The 20877-nt window shown below is 36.7% G+C and overlaps 1 protein-coding gene across 7 annotated transcripts in view; it reads left to right on the top strand.

The window, feature by feature from the left end:
• The window catches only part of DCAF6 (DDB1 and CUL4 associated factor 6), a 75071-nt gene that overhangs the window by 46542 nt on the left and 7652 nt on the right, over nt 1-20877 (top strand). For 5 of the 7 annotated variants that reach the window (XM_059871875.1, XM_059871921.1, XM_059871912.1 and 2 more), the window contains 5 exons: nt 4748-4853; nt 6766-6881; nt 7651-7734; nt 7884-8205; nt 18539-18677. In XM_059871875.1, the coding sequence (XP_059727858.1) occupies nt 4748-4853; nt 6766-6881; nt 7651-7734; nt 7884-8205; nt 18539-18677 (767 nt within the window). Of the gene's footprint in view, nt 1-4747; nt 4854-6765; nt 6882-7650; nt 7735-7883; nt 8206-12942; nt 17261-18538; nt 18678-20877 lie in introns of those variants that run through there. The other 2 variants (XM_059871884.1, XM_059871929.1) reach the window with 2 other exon arrangements.

Raw genomic sequence — 20877 nt, 5'->3', positions numbered from 1 at the left:
CTGAATCATTAAGGAGCGATAGACGCTAATTTAAAAATAGATTGCCATACAGTCTGCATTATGCTTCCATATCAAAGTGTCTGTAGAGATTTAATAGTTTAAATCCCACAAAACAGCTTTGTCTTCTTTCACATTCCAAACTAGAAAGCAATTTTGAAATCCCACTTCTGAAAAATAGTCTGTTTGGCAACTATTGAGATTATGGCTTATTTTAGGATGCCAGAATGTTGGGAAAAAAGATCAAGCTACACCTTGACAAAATAAATTCTTTTTGTGGAAATACATTTTGTGATGAAATAATCTTAAACCTCGATGTTTAAATTTGCTAGTTATTCATTCCAGCAATCAGGTTTAGCTGGAAACCCTGCTTATAACAAGTGATCTAGTTATGCTCTCTGTTCTGAACTCAGAATAAGACATTATTTGATCAGAGTAGGATAACCTAGAACTAACATGGAAAGTCTGTAAGTTTCTTACATTAGTCTTACATTAAGATTCTTACAACTAAAAATTTAGGAAAACTGGTTTTTTTCTTCATTAAGTTACTTGAACTAAGAGATTTCCTCTCATAGAAGCATTTCAGGTTTTTTAATATGTGGAAAAAACCAACCCAAAATACATTTGCTTTTCAGTACACCAGTTCTCCAATTGTTTTAAGACAATATTTTTCTGCTTTGTTAGCAGACAATGTTGTTGAGATCCAGCTGAATTTCTGAAGTTTAACTGCATTAGTTTAACTTCCATTAGAAGTCTCAAAATAGTTTAAGTAGTTAATGAAGAAAGTCATAATAGTTCTTTTCATACAAAATTACCTTTCCTTCTTATTCCCTCCTTCTCTTAATTTAGTACTGAATCAGCTGTCTTCTGTTGGACCTGTTTCTCTTGTTGGCATTCATGTTTTAAGACTAGTTTGGGGTTTAAAGATCTTTTGTTTCTTATTGCAATCATGTACATTTATAATGCCAGCATTCTGACAGTCCAGCAGAACCCAGAAGTCATTGCTGTGTGTACAAAATGGTTTCAAATGGATCACAGTCATCTACACTTGACTTCTTAAAAATGTTTTGGACTGTGATTGTTATAGTGGAGGGTTGACATTTAGATCTGTTGCAGTGTAAGGATTTTAAGGTACTGCCTGAGTTTGAATGAGTAAAGAGGGAACCCGAAGCCTGATTAAATTTCACGTGTTAAAGCCTTCTCACAGAATTCCTGTTTTTCTGAAATACACAACTTATTTTCTCCTCTTTGGATCAATTTTTCTCCCTTCCAGAAGTATCTCTCTTAAGTCTTCACACAGCATATAGTGCTGGATAGGAATTATTTTAGGGGTTTTTTAATGAGAAGTTATCTATCCTCTTCTCAACAGGTTGCCAACAGATAAGTGAACAGGGCAGCATTTGAGATGTGGCAAACTGGCTTGATGTTCCTTACAGTGTTAGTTTAATTAGGAAATCCATTCTGTAAACTTGTCCTTATGCACTTACCTCTTTTTGGTAGAGACCCTCAGTGTCTGTGAAGTTACACTTGCACAGGTTCATTTTCTAGGGGAAAAAGTGGCTCTGAATGAAGGTTGTTTCTGTCAGTTTTGCAGTTTGGCTTGTGGATTTGTTTTTCATGTCAGGTTATGAATGAAATTGTGTCTTCAGCTTTAAGAGTGGTAGTTTAAAAGTGTCTCCTTGCTGTAGGCACCTGGAGAATGGACCATTTAACGGGAATGTGCTTTAGACAGTGTTGTTTATGAAATAACTGTAAGTTGTTGATAGTATCTTCAAAATATCTTGTGTTTCACTGTAAAATTAAGTTTCAAGGTATTTTTGAGGAATTTAGAATAAAATTTAGTAAGGTGTTGACAAGCTACAGCTTTCTCTTGTAGCAGTGATTATTCTGCTAGAGTTGGCAACCAGATTAATAAACTGAATTGCCTAGATCACAGAATTTGGACCATTTTCCTCTCCTTCTCTTCATTATCAGTGTGAAGTAGATCTGCTCTGATGGGATGAGGAAGAGAACAGAGCTTCATTCTAATCTGGGCAGTCTTAAGCCATCACATTTTTCCCAGAAAGCAGAGTTCAAGATTTATAGGGTTTATGTTATTCTTTCATAACTGTAATATGTTCGGTTATGTAGGAGGCAAAGCATTTTCTTCACAGATGCTCCCAGTCAACTTTCATTAGCACTGTAAATTCAATATCAAATATTGAACCACACAACTAATTCTCTGCAGTTTACTTTTAGATTCTTCTCTCATCTGTCTTTTTAAAAGTTCCTTGTTCTTATTAGTGCCTAGGTTATGTCCTAAAGTTACTTGAAAGAAGAAACTGACCCCATTCAAATTGTAGTTCATGTTATTGTAGATTGTGGAAAATGCTATTATCCAGTATGGTTTAACAGCTATCTGTTCCCAGAAACTTGTAAAAATAATTTCTTAGTCAGTGCCCTCATTAGTGAAGTCTACAGCAATTCTTCCAAATTTTTGGGTGTGAACAAATTTCAGAGTAAGTGTAGCCAGTCCTTTAGCATCTTGGTTAGATTTTCAGACCCTGAGGTTTTAAGAAATGCAATCCTGGTATTGTATCAGTTATGCTCGTTGTAGATACCAGGTTTGGTTACTTTGATTGGCAGCATTAAGTGGTTTTGTGCTGAAGCCAACCTTGCACAGCAGTAGGAAGTCCATGAGTAAAGTCATTATTTGGGGGTTGTCTTGGATTATTCACAGCAGGAAATTGTCTTTAGCTGGATTCCCAACTCAAAGATCTGTCCTGTCTGAGGCTGTTAAAAGGAAGCTGAAGAATTCTCCCACTCTCATTGAAAGCCACTTTTGGCTTTCAATGTCAGTTCCTGGTGACTTGTGCAGTATGTGGGATCAATCAATATTTCTACTTGCTGAGGAAGGGATGTTTGAAGTCTGAACAGACATTTATAAAAAGATATTTTATAAATCATGGATTGTAAAAAAATAGAGGAAGCACCCATTTAGTTAAGAAAGAATGTAACTTTTCTTCAAACTGTCTATATAGCATTATAAAATATTTCCTTACATTTCTTAGGTTTCCAGTTCCTTAAATAAACTTTCTTTCAATCAGTTTTATCCTTGTTCCACTCTAACAAGAGTGTAACTGGAACTTTAAATTTAAAGGGGCTATTAGCTTTTCTTCCCATGGAGTGGGGCCCATGCCTTGTGCATTTTGAGGGTCATGGTTGTAATTGGTTAATTCTCTTTCATTTAAAAAAAAAGTATTCTAATTTGTTCTTTCAGGGGTTTTGTGGTATGTTTTGGGTTTTTAAATTTCTCTTCAGAAGATGTAGAAGTGCATATTTAAAGTTCTTTGGCACAGCTGATCACTGTGATAACTGCTCTGATCCTGTGAGTGGGCTTCTGCCTGTCAGCAGTTTAAAAATATGAGCATTGATTGTTAGCTTAAATTCTGATGTGCTATCTCATAGTTGCTATAATTTAATTGTATCTTTAAAATTAAGTATCCTGTGCCAGTATTGTAGCCATTACTGTTATGACAACAGCCCTTTTAGTGGGGAAATTTGTAGGCTTGTGTTTAAATGCAATGTTGAGTTTTAACTGATTTCCAAAGATGATCTGCAGCTTTTCCTTTATTACACTTGTCAGTGTGCTGCCAATACTGCAAGGATATTTATAGTTCCATTTCGTATTCTAGAAACTAAAGAAAGGACAGAAGGTTTTGTCCAAATAATCCTGAGATGAAAGGCTCAGTAGTCAGGAAAAGCAAGACAGCAGAGACTTTTAGTGGCCATTTAAATACACTGAACAAACCTTTCCTCTGAGTTCTGAGAGAATGGCACCTCTGTAGTGAGGCTCCGCCTGATGCTGCTTTCCATGAACTTTTTATTATTGCCCAGCTTCATGACTGATGGCAAACTTGCCATTTGTGGATAAGTGATGACCATGAACTTTACTCCAAGGGGAGGGAGGGAGGGATGGATGGATGGATGGATGGATGGATGGATGGATGGATGGATGGATGGATGGATGGATGGATGGATGGATGGCATTCAGCAGTTCTCTTCTGAGGGAGCCCATTAACATCCTTAGACTATCTCTGCAGCAGAGGAGTGACCAGTATGCTGTGGTTTTCAGTTCCATTCACTTTTGTTGGAAATTGTAAATGAGCCCATTTTACAAGTGCTCCCTTCTGCTTGCAGTTATTATAATACAAAATAGGGTTTTAAGCATAAAACTCTTGAATCATGAATTTACAGTATTTTTATAACAACTGACTGACAATTTACAGCAGGATAAAGGTACTAGTTGTTGTCTGGGTTCTAAGTAGGCAACCAAGTAGAGGATGGTGATTTTTCTAGGCTGATTATGTCTAGATCTCATAATCTTTTTTTCATGTGTATTTACTACGGCAAAAAGACTGAATACCACTTAAAAATAATCTTATTAATATATTTGCTACAAAATGGATCTGCTTATTAATGATTATATTGTGTGTACACGTATCTATCTGAAATTTTATTTACTTGCATGTTGAAGGACAGCATCTCCTTTGTTTGCTCTTATAATTATATATAATGTTAGACCATTTTACAAGCATTGCAAATTTGGTGTGTTTACTCTGGAACTTTTTAACTTTTTGCTTGGGCTGTAAGAGACCTTACACAGACATTATATATGTTACATTTGATAAATAAATTAATCTTCAGAATTATAGCAACTTTATGTACATTTCTAATGCCTGTTCAAACTTTATCAACCCCATATTTACAGAGAGTGATAAGCCACGAACAGGAACAGGTGAACCAGTTTTAAGTTTGCACTACAGTACAGAAGGAACGACTACAAGCACAATAAAACTGGACTTCACTGATGAGTGGTAAGAACAAGCTAATTTTGGTTTTGACTAGTTCGTGATTAGGACATATCAATAACACTTGTCTAGCATAGCTATAAATTATTTTTCCTGTGGTTTATGTCTATTTTTAGGTGTATCTACACAATTTGAAATGGCTGTAGACTTAATACATTCAGAACATAAGGTAGACGTACTTTAATGTGAAATTTATAAAAGAGACTTCTTTTTTTGTGTATTTACTCTGAATCTCTATAGTGCAAACATAATTATTCTGCAAAAGAGTCTTTGTGTGACTCAGTTCCTGAGTGGTAAACACTGAAATTGCCACATTTAGCTACTCTTAAGTGCTGTGGCTTTAGACACAACACATGCACCTTGCTCACAGTTTGGAAACTTAAAACACTGATTTTTGCCTCCAATATCCAGCAAACTTTGAAAAAATTAATTTTGCTATGATGCTTTTATGTAATTCTGCAGTTAGTCAGCAAATTCATGGAGTTTGGTGGTGGGTAGTGTGGTGTGGGTAGTGAGAGGAAAAAGCATTTTCTGGTAGGACAAAGTTGCAAGTCATTGTCAGTTCAGAGGCTGACTAAAAACATTGCTGCTGAAGAGCGGAGCAACAGGAACAGGATGCAATTCCATCTGACAAAATGATGCAATTGAGAACAAATAACAACTCCCTAATCTGAGAACTGGAATTTGTGAAAATGAAATAGAGGAAGACACGAGTCAAAAAAATATTTTACTGTTTAGGCTGAGGTTAGGTTTATAGCGAGATGAGACATAAAATAGCAAAGATCCTCCACCTGGTGTCTAGTAGTACCCTTCTTGTCTGGCCATTTAGAAGCAATCCTGAAAATTCTGGATTTAGAAGAAATACTGAAAGGGCTAACAAAAACTTCCCTACAGCTTCCAAATCCAGTACAGCAATGAATACACAGAATATTGCTCATCAAGAGGAGTAAGAGCTCTGATTTAACATAAGACATAAAATTCTTAAAGTCTAGACTGAATTTTTAAGAATCTCTACTAAGCATGATCTGTGCTGCTTCTAACAATGTAGCATATTAAATATTTGCTAATAACATCCACAAATCAGAAGATATTTGTAAAGAGACACTCTAAATTATTGATAATCATGCTTATAAGTGCCTTTTTTTCTGCTTTTCTCCAATGATTTGCCTGAGTTTTAGGCCACATCACATAAGAGAGCTCAGCAACAAGGCTTCATTTACTGAAAGTTTTTGCTAGAGTCTCTAAAACCAGGAATTTCAATGACATTCAGGATAACATTTTACATATTTTCCGAGTATTCATTTTCCATGTTGCAAAGAGAAATTGGTGTCCCACAATAATTATCTAAACATGAATGGGGAGTAAATGTCAAATACCAGCTTATAGTGAATCTTGAGAAATAACAAAACTTTGAGAACTGAAAGTACATACCTTGAAAGGTACAGGAATGATAATTAGTGGTGAAGGACCTGGAGGCTTTTATCTGAATCAAATTTTTAATTGAATGAGATAACATTACTTATTAGTGCTCAGTTGATAGCTTGTCATACCTCTTATAAGATGATCTCTGATTATTTATAAATCTAAAAAGTGTGCAAATAGTGAAATAAAGCAAATCCTTTGGAGTTCTTACAATGTTTGGAAAAGCAATGACGATATTCTTTAAAGGTAAAAAAAAAGATAGGAAGGAGAGAACAGGGTTCTGTGATGCAGAGGAATTGTGTGGGATGAGTGGCAATGGACACAATAAAAGAGAATTTTGAAATTCCTGAGAATTGGTTGTAGCTGCTGCCAGGAGCTCTCACTTTATTGCAGTGAGATACACAATGTTGGTCAGGCTGTGCTGTTGCAATGATCTTATTTATTTATGTATTTACATGATCCTAAATAATTTTCTTTTTCTGTGTTTTGTTGCCAGGAGTAGCATAAATTCAAGCTCTAGAGGGAGTGGAAGTCATTGCAAAACTGAAGGCCAAGAAGACTCTGTAAAAACAAAAGCTTTGGATGAATCAGGGCCTGATGGGGAAGAAACAAGTAAGATACATTGGGATTTCTAACGCTAAGGCAAAAATTCTGCCCTCCTGTGTCCCTGACTCCCATTGCACACACTGGGAGTCTCATATGTGCACATGAAGGCAGAACACAGCCATAATAAAGCATGAATTCTTTTAGGAAAGAAGACACCAACCTGAGATAGCTGCAATAAATATAAACATTAACTTACCTTGTCTTCAGTTCTAAAAACAGTATTCTTCTTAGGGGCATATTGTGCCCTGATTTGTATAGGAAAATAGAACAACTGCACTTTGCAGTTGTAAATGAGTGCTTGGAATTTTGTTACATTTCTTTCAAGCTTTCACTGTGTTTTATTAAATGTGTTTGTCTTGCTCAGTTCATTGCCAATAGGACAGTCAAGTCAAATTACTAGCTCCAGAGAAATACTAAAAAAAAAAAAATTTAAAAATCCCTTTTAATAGACTGATAACTTCAATTGTCTTCAGAAATAATCGTGTCTGTATTAAGAGTAGAAATGCTATTTTTGCTGCTAAAGTTCTCATAGCATAGGCTTCTAAATACATTAAGGAACAAGAAATGAGTAAATTTTTCTTAGTTAGTGTGTTGACCTGGTCAACTAGATAGGTTTATATATACTGATTTTTATGTGACTGATAGCTGAGATTTCAGTAGAGACATTGAGTTTGGAGTGGATTGCTTGGATTGGTTTCTTCTAGGAGTGCTGTTGTCATTATAGATGTGCATCTAATTGAAATCATGTGGTTTACCATTAAATTGCCTAATTTAGGGGTTCCTGATGAATCTCTCAAGGAAGATGCAAGTGCTGAAGAGCTGAAAAATACAGATGAAGCTGCAGAGACAACAGAAGCAAGTATGTGTCTGTACTCTTTCAAGTAGTTATAGGAAGAAGTAGAGAATGAAATATTAACTCAGTTTGCATAATTTAACTTTGCTGACCATTTCTAAAATAGACTATAATCATTATTGGTGCGACTTATTTTCCCAATATTTGCTTTTTAGCAGTATCAGATAAAGCTGCTCCTGAGCACTCCGGAATTCAAGCAGAAAAAATCGGCCCCAATGCTGATGCTGTCTCTGGGAACGCAGAGGAAGAAGCCTCCAGTGAGCAGGGGGCACACCAAGACATTTGCAGCCAGAGCACTGACCCCAGTGCCACCACGCCGCTGGCCAGCGAGGAGCCTCAGTCCCAGCCGGAATCCTCGGGGCTGGCGGCTCCGGACGAGGCCTCCACCAGGAGCTCGGCCCTGCAGGAAACCGACGACAGCGATGACGACCCTGTCCTCATCCCGGGGGCCAGGTATCGAGGAGGCCCTGGGCACAGGTGAGGCCAATACCTGTCTCTGCTTGGCAAAATGCTTCTTGCTTTTTTTTCCCCTTTCTCTTTTCTTCTTTATTGCTTTAATGAAAGATTGAGAAACTCAGCCCTCATATCCTTAAAGTTGTTCTTTGTCAACTGGCCAAGAGCTTGATGGCTGAGTGTAATTTGCCTATGTGTAAGATATGTACAGCTGCATTTCCCCTGCAAGCCAGGAAGGCTCTTGCAGATCTAATACCTGCTTATGCTGATTTCTTGCCCGCTGAATACCTCAGTGCTAAATATTTGCAGTTTATTTGTTATTATTCTCCATCTAGTCATAAGTATAGAAAGTTCATAAATTTGGGGACAGGGACCTACATTTTCTTTCAGTTGTACTTTAAGTGTTCTTATTCTGGCAAAGCAAGAGCTTTTAACTGTTCTTGTGCAGCAATGGTGTGTTTGTAGTACATATATTAAAACTGATGTGTTCAATTTTTCATTCTTCTTTTTCTCTGAAAGAGAAACTGTAATTCTTTTCCTTTTGTTGGTTATTCAATATTACTATGTATGTCAGTAAAAAAAAAGGTAGACTGCTAGCTGTTACCATGAATAAAGGATGCATTTAGTATTACAGCTCTTCATATGAATAAAGCTTTGTGCTTTTTTTTATATGAAAAGCTGTACATACTTGCTTGATCATTCAGTAAACTGAACCCTCAATTTGCTATTTTTGGTTTAATACCTTTCTTCACTAATTTCAAAACTATTAAATTATTTAAGCAACCTTTCTGTTGTTAGACCATACAATACCTTTTTACTAGCTTTAGATGTAATTTAACCTCATGTCGCATTTCCTTTACTCCTGTTCAAAGACAGTGCTATTAATGTCTTATGCTAGCAATGAAGATTGTTCACAGGAATTTACAATATGTATTCTTTAGGAAATCAGGAAGAATTTAATAGCTGTTTCTTGAGAAGGTTTTGAATAATTTGCAGTTAAAATAGAAATCATAAGCCAGCACATTGTCAATAGTGGCAAAAAGAACAGTCAGTGGTTGTTTATTACAAAGCACAAGTAATTCTGCTCACTAAGTGACAGTTTTTATGAAGAAGCCAATATACACAGATTCTGTCTTAACCCATTAACTTTCCATGCAGTACTAAGTATTTGTAGGCAGATATGGAATGGCAGAAATATTTTCCCCTGCAGAGCCAATGTTCATTATGATCCAGTGATTGAAGAGCAAGCTGTGAAGAGCCCTGCAATTTTAATCCCATCTCCATTTTCAAGCAGGATTCATAGCTTCTCTTCATGCACCATGTTGTCTCTACGATGTAATAGTTTCTGTAGCAATGTGATAAGAATTACACTTCCAGGTATCACACTGCTGTTACCATTTGCCACTAGTGGGGACATCCTAAATGAAGTTACGATTTATCTGACATGCTTTCTTTCCTCTCTGTGCAGTGAGATTTTTTCCTGTAGCAGTTTAAATTTATCTCCTAGGAAAGATCATTCAGCTAAATTAATGATACCATTAAAATCTTTTATGCAGTCCCCTGCTCCCTTATTCTCCCCAAAAATAAAATCTGAAAAAAAGTTGCTTCATAGTCAGTGTTGGTTTAGGATTTCCTGCAGGCTTTCATTGCTCAGGTTTAATGCCCAACCAGACGATTTTGTTCTGCTTTTGTGTGTGTGCAAGCAGTGAAGTTTTCCAGTTTAGCTACTGAGCATTATATTCCCTCCTATTCTTCAGGTTTCAGGAGTTTCCAACTCTGAGATACTAAGGAAAAGTAAGACATCCTGTGTGTGCTCAAAGGAATTTGGATTTCCAGAAAGGTAGCAGACACTGATGGTCCTGAAAGCTATAGCTCTAAGCCCTCTTAGTATTTATCTCTCATATTAGAGTGAAAAGAACTGGAAGTTCTCTCTAGTAGTACTATGGCAGCTGTTATTGCCTAAAACCCCTTTCACAAACTGGCCAAATTTATATAAAATTCTCCATGTCCCTTAATGAGTAGGAAGCTAACTCAAAGCACTGCTGCTACCTTGGGTATACATGAACTAAAATTGGTCATTTTGTTCTGTGCTAACAATCTGTTTTGATTGAAATAATTTTTTACACCCAGTGCTCATCATTGAATGATGTTCATCCTGTCCATTTTCAGGTTTTGTCTCCTTAGACTGAGTGCCAAATTTTTCTCACTCTTAGCAGTAAAAATTCACGTGTTTCCTGCCAACATGCTGGTTTCTGTCTTCTCTTCATGTTCACTTTTTTGCCTGAATGTGGTAGCCCAGCCCCCTGCACTGTTTGGGTTTTGCTGGAGTAATTCTGTGGTTACTCTTGATCTAGAGAGGATTCTGTGAGCACAATGAGCAGGGGCTGTGTCCTCCTCCTCCTCTCTTGCCTGTCTTTGTTCCAGTGGGGGCTTGTGGTCAGGCACAAGCCCTGCACCCTGCACTCTTCCCTACTTTGTCATTCCTAATTAATGAGTGTTCCCTTTCACCAGAAGGAAGCTTAGAGGTGTATAACTCAATTTTATACTGCTGATTTTCTTTTTCTCAAGGCCCCACAGTCTCCTCTATTAATAAGTTCCCCACCCTCAATGTTCTGCATGATTCCATTCCTATACCCTGCTCAAGGACCAGTAGCAATACATGGCACAAAATTGCCTGCAAGTCTGGGGCTCCACTCCCCCAGGATGCTTTCTGTAGGGTTCTTTTCTCTTTCCTCAGTAAATTGTGTTATCTAACAATTCCTTTACTAAATCTCATTTTTTTCGAGTTTATCTAATACTTTACTTTCCAAGGTGTCATCTTATAAGATAATTAATGGCATTAATATCTGAGTAATAAAGTAGATTTTTTTTCTCTGTAGAATGCTTAGGGGGAGCTACTTTGGTCTCTTTTTTTGTGGGTTTGGTTTGGTTTTGCTGTGGTTTTTTTTTTTTTTTCCTGAAGAAGAAAGACTAGCAATAATCTACCTTTTGTGAACATGTTTTATATAATGAAGGAAAAAGGTTTCATTTTTCTATAGGACAAAAAATAAAATAAAAAGGCTGTTGTAGCCTTCTGAGACAGAATGCAAAACAAAAGTTTGACTAATAAGCCTTTTCCAATATGTAGCAGTACTGACTTTGTCTACAGTCAATTTGTTTTTCTTTAGGCTGTGTTTTCTTATAAACCAAAGAGCTCTTGTTTACGTTGAGCAGAATATTCTACAGGTTGAGAAATTCAGGTAAAGGAATCTGTCTGAGTCATTTTCCCACTGTGAAGTACAGTTTTCTCCACTGAAAAATCTGATTCTGTACTCTGAAATAATGATCTGTAGCTTCCTCCTAAGGAAAAAAAGTGGCAGAATTACCCTTCTGATAGCTCTGTTAAACAGAGCTCTAAATAAATTGAGAACTTCCTGCTGCATCTCACCTTATTTTTACTAAGATGTATGTAGATTTCAGATTTATTAATAAATATGGTTTATTTTGCAAATCTAATTGTACAAGGCTTCCATTATTTGAATATTATTTGCAGTTGTAATGTTTTCAAGCTGAGGGTTTGATATTTCCTCAAATAATCTCATATTGTGGATACTTATAAATCTCAAAACATAATGAGGATAGGTGGTTTCTCACCAACTAACCTGAAACTGAGCTATCAGGAAGGACTGTGCAAAGTCTGCACTTGCTTTAATATTTTGAAAAGGATTTTAAATAGTAGCAGCAAAATGTGGAGAAATACCATGATTCTTACTGATTGCCTAAGTCAGCTGCATGTTGACTAGGAGACAGCTAGGAAGAGTTTTGACACAGAAGGACATTTCTTTAAAAGAAATAATTGAGAATGTGACATCTGACTTTTTTTCAGCAGCATTTCTTAGCCACTGAGTATCAGTGTAGGAATGGTCTTCACAAGTGACTAAAAGAAGCTAGCAGTTATTTCATTTTTTCATTTTTTCATTTTTTGTTGGGGCAGTCAATGCATGCTCTTTTTAACAAAATGGATAAGGAAGTGCACAGAATATTTTAAAATGAATAAAAACTTAAAACCTTTTCTATACAGCAGAGCAGTTTAGCTAGATACTCATCAGAGTAAATAATCTCCTGTGCATTTTAGGGAATCCCCAGGAAAAGGTGCCTTCTCTGACAAATAAGACAACCTATGCAGGTCTTTCAGTATGGACATATGCAAGGGCATTTCTCCTTTAAAATTTTCTGCATCCAGTAAGTTTAGTTCAAACAGAGGGTGGTACCTTGTAATCTGTGGGAGGGGAAAAAAAAAATATGTGCAAAATGTTCTTCATACACAGAGAGTGCACTTTTTGATGGATTGATCTTAATTTTTATGAATTAGTCAAAAGAACTCTCTGAGGGCTGATTTCTTACTTAAATGACTGAATTAATTTTGTTTGGACTTTGAAGTTGATCTGGGGGAGGAGGCTAAGCCTGGAAAAAAAAAAAATCTACAACTAGCTTTAACTAGTAGGTTAAAAGTAAAGAAATACAAATGTAAAATGGAAATGATGATACAGCTGCTGTGATCTATGAAGAATTACTGCAATTTATAACTTTACTTTTTGTGCTGTTATGTAATCTGAATACTATTTTTGCTGAAATATAAGTAGTCTCATATACTGACTCATACACTGGGAAGGAGCCTTCTCAGTTGGAATTCATAGAGCACGTTTTGTAAGAGATGCTAACCTTTGAAAAACATGGTACCTAGCATTTGTGAATGACTTCAGTTGTTATTCCCTTTACTAGATATAATATCAGAGGAACAGCGATAGGTGATAGAATAATGAGGTAATTAATTATTTTATTCCTCCCCCCTCCTTTTTCTTGCCATATATTGGATTTATCAGGTTCTGGTTTTTCATATCTAACTGGCATTTTAAGAATTGCTGTACTTCAAATGCTATGAATTACAGAGCATATTGCTTGAGTTATATTTAGCTGCATGTGTTGCATGGAAATTGAAAAGAAATGGCAGTGTATACATTTTACAACCTATTAACATTTTTATTGTGTGCCGTAGAAATTAATGGAATTTGAAAAGTGTGTAGCTTGTTAAAAGAAATATTCCTTTTATTCTTTTTTTAATTGAGCTGCTGAGGAACGAGTTATATTTGCATGGGCTACTGCTGACTTGCTTTGTCTGTAGTAGAGAACATCCAGTTCTGGACAAAAATATAAGACTACATGAATCAAAAACCATTTATATTTTTTGCCTGAACAAGATTATGGAACTAAGTTTAATTATTAGAGCTATATTGGGTAATACACATTTAGAAAGATAGATGCTAAATTTTACACAATATTGCTTTTAATGAAGTTAAATGAAAAAAACCCAAACACTTGATATCATATTCTTCATTGAAATACTTGAGGGAAGCAGTTGTTAGAACATATAAGGCAATTTGGGTAATTGTGTTTGGCCACATGCTGTAAGAGGGACAAACTCCTCTGCTGTGATTTCAGCCAGAGGCCATCTAGAGGGGAAATGGCCCAAAGTTGTTACAGTGATGAAAATGAACATCTTGGCTTTCTGTGGCTGCAAAGGCAAAGGTGCAGGATGAGGTTCCATAAAAGACTTAGCCTGAGTCCTCTATTTTAAATGCCTCCAGGAGAGTGGTGCAAATCTGTATTTCTTTGTCTTATATTTTCATATTAGCTGCAATTGGAATACCTGGATTTAACTCACCAGCTTTCTTAGATGTTCAGGAGTCTTTGTTGTTTGTAGTTGAAATTTTACAATAGGCTTTCTTTCTATATTCAGCATGCTTACCAAGGAGTTCTTTAGCTCTTCAGCAGAGCCCAAGGGAATATTAGTTTCATATTGCTATAAATTTAATATAAAATAAATGATGCATTCAACATAGAATGTTCTATCAGTCTGTTATTCTCTGCTTTTCATCATCATTCATCAGCATATCAGGTGAAAATTTTTAAATGTTTTGTAACTGAGAATAGTTTAAACATTGATTGTGTTTGAAAGCTGGGAAATTACCTAGGAGGGCATTACAGTAAACATTTGGTTTTGTATTATCAGCAGTGAAATAACTTGGGCTTTAGGGGTAGTGACAGTGTGCTGTTAACAGGATGGTTTTGCCTTTGGTGTTGAGCTGTCTTAATGCTTGAAATTTGACAGCAGCAGTAAATCTCTTCCACAGGTTCAGAGGCTCCTAAAGGAAGTAATCAATATCAGAAATATAATCAAATATTGGCATTTAGTCAAAGAATCTATTTTAATATGGTGGTTAAGGCAAGCCTTTGGAATTCTTGGGCAGATCAGTGGTAGCTGGCAAGTGGGTTTCTTTGCAGGATCAATGAAGAAATGCCAGACCTGGATCAAGGTTTGCTGCAGTGGTTTAGATACGCACACAGATAATATCAGGATCATGGAATGCCCTGAGTTGGAAGGGACCCACAACTGAGTCCAACTCAATTGGACACCCCCAGGAATCCCACCATGTGCCTGAGAGCATTGTCCAGATGACCATAGGGCGCTGGAGAAATAAGATCTAAGTTAATGGTTATAAGCCTTAGGTTCTCTGCAATTGTTTTGGATAGGGAAAACAGTGCAAAGGAGAAGATGGTAACAACAGTGGATAAAAAATAAGATGTTAACATTAGGGAGCTCAAGAGAAAGAATCAGAGTTTGTGGTCCTCAGCACTGGTTCACTGGAAGATGTCTCTGCCCCTGCCAGGGGCTTGGGAGATGATGTTTAAGGTCTCTTCCAGCCCAAAGCTGTCTACAATGAAAAAAAGACCATTTTTGTCTGTGTGTGAGTACATTTGGAAACTTGGGAAGTGAAAAAAATCCTCAGTACTGAAGGAATCAATACTGAGCTCAATACACAGTGCAGAGCTGAGACAAGAGGGATGGAGCAAGGAAGGAGGGAGACGTGAGCTCTGCGCAGCTGAGCTCAGGAGACTGGCCATTATCAGCCTAGGATAATGGTATTTGGAAGAAGCAGGGTTATCTCAGGTACCAGATGAGTTTTATGGCAGCCACTACATTATTGCCCTTTAACAAACAAACCAGGTATTTAATTGTGCAAATTGTACAGATTCTTGTTTTTAAAAAAATCCTCATTACGCTTCAGAACTTCTAAATATACAGAAAACACCCTATGTGACAACTTATATATTTTAAGACTTAGCTTATGTGTATACATATTTTCCATTTCTCTCCATTTATAATATATAGCTGTGGATCAGTTTGCATCACAGGATTTTTGTGGGTTTGTTTTTTTGTTTGCCTATCTTGAATCTATGTTTAACTAAAAAAATATGGCTTCACTTCAGAATCCCTACTCCATTAATCTCGGGCTTAATTTAAATGGACTTTTAATAATTAATTAGAACTATTAACTTTGAGGGCTTTAAACCTGGCTGATCATAAGGGGAAAAGCAGTGCTCTGTGAATGCTTCCTAGAACTGTACCCATTGATGGGGTTGCCTGAGGAGTTCCCACACAATGTGCATAAATTCCATTGTCTGACATTTTGTGCTTGGAAGAGCAGTGTGGAAGGGAAGCAGCAGCTCTCAGCCAGGCTCAGCTCAAGCTGACCTCAGAACAGTTCAAATGGCACAGCACACTTCTGTACCCACTGAGGCTCCAAGTGATGAGGCTGCTACTGTGTTTGTGTTGGCAAAGACAGGAATTGCTCATCACAAATACAAATGAAAACAGCTATGTCAGATTTTAAAATTCCTGCACGTGTATGACTTAAAAATAATTATAGAAAATCTATAGTTATCAACAAGTAATATCTCTCAGAAAGAAGGCTTTTTCCTGTAATGTTCTTTGTTCTGAAATGTCACTAAATTGGGCTCATATTTATGTTTTCTGGAGCAGACTTGCCTCTGCCATGTTCTTGCTTTCTGCAAGGCTCAATCCCAGTATGAGAGTTGTGTGTGCTTGGCTGCCTTCTCGCTGGTAAAGGTAATCATTGGCTTCCAAGACAACTAAATAGAAATCCACTTCTGCCTTTTAAAATGAGGCCCCAAATGAGGAGGTTAAATTCAGAGCTCCATTTAGTTGAAAGACAGTTTTAACCAAAAGTTGCTTCTGTGCTTCTGCTCTTATTTAAAAATGCATGATTCTGATTGCTGAGTAGTATTGAGGTTTTTTTGCAATGTCTGCATATTTCAGCCTAGGGAAATGGGGAGGAGGAAATCAATTTTCATAGAGATGTCTGGATGAAAAATTGTGCAAGAAACTACTTTGCTTTACCAATTAGCTACTTTAATATCATCTTCTAATCCCAAGACTTATTACTGCTGTCCAGCAAGTAACCCTTCTGCAACAGCTGGACAAGTCTACTGCTCTGTCAGTCCTAATGATGTTTAACTTCCCAGCCTCTTCACTGCACATCCTTAATTAATTAATGTGAATAAATGCACCAAAATTGCAAGAAAAGGAATCACAGTAAATGATAGATGCTTTTACTTTCTCATACAAACCCCATCTTTTTTTAAAAGCAAGTGAAACCCAAATCTGCACAAATAATGGTTTGAAGTTTCTGTAAGTGTTTGATGCAGCCTATCATGTGTCTGTCACCCTTTTTCCTTTATGTAGAAGCAAACTGGTGAGGAGAATAACTCAGTGATCTTTAAAGCACAGTAGATAAAGAACGTAGGCTTCTTTTTTTACCCCTCTGTTTATGAAGAAGTTGTGAAGAACCCTCTTAAATCTGTTGAAGATTAAAGTTGAAACTCGGCATACTATAAGGAATAACTAAAAAATACAGTGTATTTATTTACTGTAGTATAAAAAAGATGAACCAGGAAATTGCCTGGGGATTGAAAGGATAGAAAACTCTCACCAAGGAAGTAGTAGTAGTCTACTTTTTCTGGTGCTGTTTGCTAGGCAAACATCTAAGAAATGTGTTATAATAAATAGCACACTGTTAAGTGGGTCTATTGACTGGTGCTTTCAAAACTCTTCTGGTCTCTATTAAAAAAGTATTAAAATTTATTTTGAAAGCTTAGCTGTATTAGGTGATCTGTCTTAGTAAAACAGTGTGTGGTTTGTTGGTTTATTTGTTTTTATAGTAAATAAATTTGCATTAATGACTTATATTCCTTCTCCTTCTTTGCTTAGCTGTAGCATAACATTTATTTCACCTTAACTTTTTGGTGCAACTTTCTCCTGTGGCAGAAAATGGACAAAAATCTAAGCAGATCACTGCCTGAGAGAAGTAGTTATGGGATAGATCTGGTAGGGTTTTTTTCTGGAGTAGAGGACTTGTTGCTGGAGTCTCCAAGATCAGTGACTAAAACACTGGAAAACATTACTTAAAAACAAATTCAGGTTACTTTCTGGCAGCAGTGTAGTGAGGTTCCAGGATCAGTTTAATTTTTAGAATAAATTGCTGTAATAATTTCACTCCTTGCATTCTGCTAAAATCTGTACCTGCTTCTTCTTGAGAGGGACATTCCCCTTGGACTGTGTTCAGAACCTCAAAGCTAATAATGACAAGGAATGACAGAAGAAAAAGAACTGAGATGTGACTGGTTATAGCTGGAATTATGGGGATCTACAAACTGAACAGCTAAACAGGAAAAATTTGACACCAAGGTCTTTTCACAGATTAATAAAAAAATTAAGTTCCTGGATTTAAACATCCACAAACAAATTACATGATTTGGCTTTTGTTTTTTCCTCTGTTATTTTAGGAAATCTCCAGCTGTAAACCTTACTGCTACCATATGGGATAGGTGCTCCAATAATTGATCTCAAATCATCTTTTTCTTAGTAGGAACTTCTTAAAAGCTGTGTAAATCTTGAATCTTGTCATAGAGAAATACTGACGAGAAATACATTGGACAAAATCTTATGAAAAACCAAATCACACTGAGAGACACATTAGATCCTTAATGGCTTTTTAAAATGTAAAAACTTCTGTTCTGGCATAGATTTTTTTGAAAAAATTTTTTGATCTTATGAAAAAACACATCATACTGAGAGACCCATTAGATCCTTAATGGCTTTTTAAAATTTAAAAACTTCTGTTCTGGCATAGATTTTTTTTTTCACTTCAGAATTTTGCTACCTCAGTATGGGTAGAGGATGAAAATAAAATAGCATGTGAATTTTGCCAGCAGCTGAAGTTTGTTCTACAGAGGGGGAATAAAACCTGGCATCACTTGACATTCCACTGTCTTGCATGCTCTTCTTGTTGTAAGCCAGGATGGAAAAAAATTCACATCTGTAATTTTACAGTTGGGATTATGCTGATGTCTGTGTCAAACTCATGGAGAATGTGGTGGCGTGCCTAATGATGATGTTTGGGAGCCCCTTGCAGTGTCTGGGGAGGGGCTCTCAGTGCTGCTCTCTCTGGATTCACAGACGATCTGCTGTGGCCCGCATCCAGGAGCTCTTCAGGAGGAGGAAGGAGAGGAAGGAGATGGAGGAGCTGGAGACGCTGAATATCAGGCGCCCCTTGATAAAGATGGTTTACAAAGGTCACCGCAACTCCCGCACCATGGTACAGCCTCTGGGGCTTGGGGCTGGGGGCTTCGTGGGCTCACCCAGGGCAGCTGCCCCTGCTGGGCTTGCCAAAAAGGATCTGGGGATGCTCTGTAAGCAATTTGGCTTCTGTGCTCACTTAGAAGGCACAGAATTTGCTCCTAATGAAAATTACAATTAGTGTGACTCATGGCACTGTGAAAGGCATTTAAATACCCCTGAGTTTAAGAGTCTCTCCCCTTAACATCCATAAAAATTTGGGCTGTTTTTCTTCTTTTTCATTTTCTCTCTCAGCTTATGTGGCATAAAATGTGCCTAGCTTCCAAATTATGATTTAATCCTCACTTTCCCTTCCAAGCTGTTCAAAATTATTTCATCTTTAACTTTGAAGAGCTTGGAAGGGAAAGTGAGGATTAAATCAGTTCTGAAGAACCTTGACATCTCTGAATTCAAAAAAGGAAGGAGTGCTAGGAATTAAATTATAATTTAGCTACTAGATGCCTCGTCTTTTTCACACAAATTCCTGTATTTTAAGAAAATGCAGTTATTGTGTTTGTAAAGCAATGGTGCATGAAAAACAGATGCTGCTTTCCTTGCTATTTCTTCTTTTTGGTTTTTGCAATATTTTGAAGATGTGAAGTTCTGAGTTCTAGGTGGTATTTTGCAGAATTAGCTGGTGTGTTATTTTGCAGCTGATGTGAGGAGTAGTCCCTTTACCCCCAAAAAGCCATTTTCTAGGGTTTGTGTGAATAGCTTTGATTACACTGGGAAAAATGCTTGACTAAATACATATTTCAGTCTACATAAGCAACAGGATTTAGAATGAATGTTGATTAATGACAAGGAGTTTTGCACTGTATTTCAGAAATGTATTTGAATTGATCAAACCCTGATTAGTTTAAAAGTCCTGGCATCAGGCACTTTGTGGTTAAAAGATACTAAAAGTGAGTTCATCTAAGGATTAATTCAGTCTCTGTCTGCCTAGCTGTTATTATATAGATTATTTAACAGATTTTGTTGTTTGGTTTCTTGGGGATGTGGGTTGCTTTTTGCTTTTGTTTCACACAAGCACCTATGGCAAGGAATGCACAGAATGAAAGAAAATGTAATTTTGTTTTCCTTGTTGGTCTCTATGGTTGCAAACTTCTTTTTGATCTGCTGGTTTGAGTAATGCCCTCATTCCTGCAAGGCAAGAGCTAATGATTTTTCCCTTTCAAATTTATAAAGGAGACAGCTTGAAAAAGCTTTGTTTCCTACACACCTGAGCAGCCCAGGGATAAAGCTATGTTGTCAACTACATGAACCATTTATATATTGTCGGGGTCTCTCTTTTTAGTTGGTCAGAGTGACCCCGACTAAAGTTCGAAAGTTTCTTTTCTCAGCTCGGTGCTTGAAGAAGAAGTCAGGGCTCTTCATTTTTTCGGTCTCAAGATTGTTTATTGCATCTTATCTATAAAGTTCCTTCTCCCTGTCCAGCTGAGATCCGTTTGGCAGGACAGCCAGAGGCACTCCCTCGTCCTCCAGGGCGGTGTTATCTTTATATACTACAAACTACGTGTACAATATTTACAGTTATTTTCTAATACCTATCATCTATATTAGACAGTGAGTTTCTACTTTAGACCAATCTAAAAGTGCCAACATCACCAGCCAAAATGGAGGTAGAGAAGAAGAAGAAAGGCTAGACACGCCCAAATCCCTCCATCTTGTCACCAGAAACCCCTATACCAAAAATCTTAAAACCTACATTTAGACTCTGTAATTATTTATTCTTACACTATTTACACTATTGTGGCTTTTATCTCTTTCTATAAAGGTGACAAGTTATTCCATGGTTCATAATCGAACCCACTGGTGTTCTGGGCTGTTAATTTTTACATGTACATACATATATATGGGTGTGTGTGTGTATGCATATATAGTGAATTAAGGTTATGCAAGCAAATGGAATCATTCTGGTTCTTCCTTACTTTTAAAAACTTAATTTGACAATCTTACATTTTTTTATAGTCCTGCTTTTAAAACAGTGACTTTTAGAAATGTTTGAAAACCAATGTTTTTAAATGTGAATTTCAGTTCTATTCATTTCTGGGGTGCTAAAATTAGATTTTATGAGTATTGAGAAATATGAGTAAAAGAATACGCAGGACACAGGAAGAGGTCATGCTTGAAAATTAAAATAGAAAATTAATTTTTTTTATTATTGGGGATAATCTAGA

Source organism: Haemorhous mexicanus, chromosome 2 (assembly GCF_027477595.1).
Source record: "Haemorhous mexicanus isolate bHaeMex1 chromosome 2, bHaeMex1.pri, whole genome shotgun sequence".
Taxonomy (NCBI): Eukaryota; Metazoa; Chordata; class Aves; order Passeriformes; family Fringillidae; genus Haemorhous; species Haemorhous mexicanus.
This window is presented reverse-complemented; position numbering and strand designations above follow the sequence as displayed.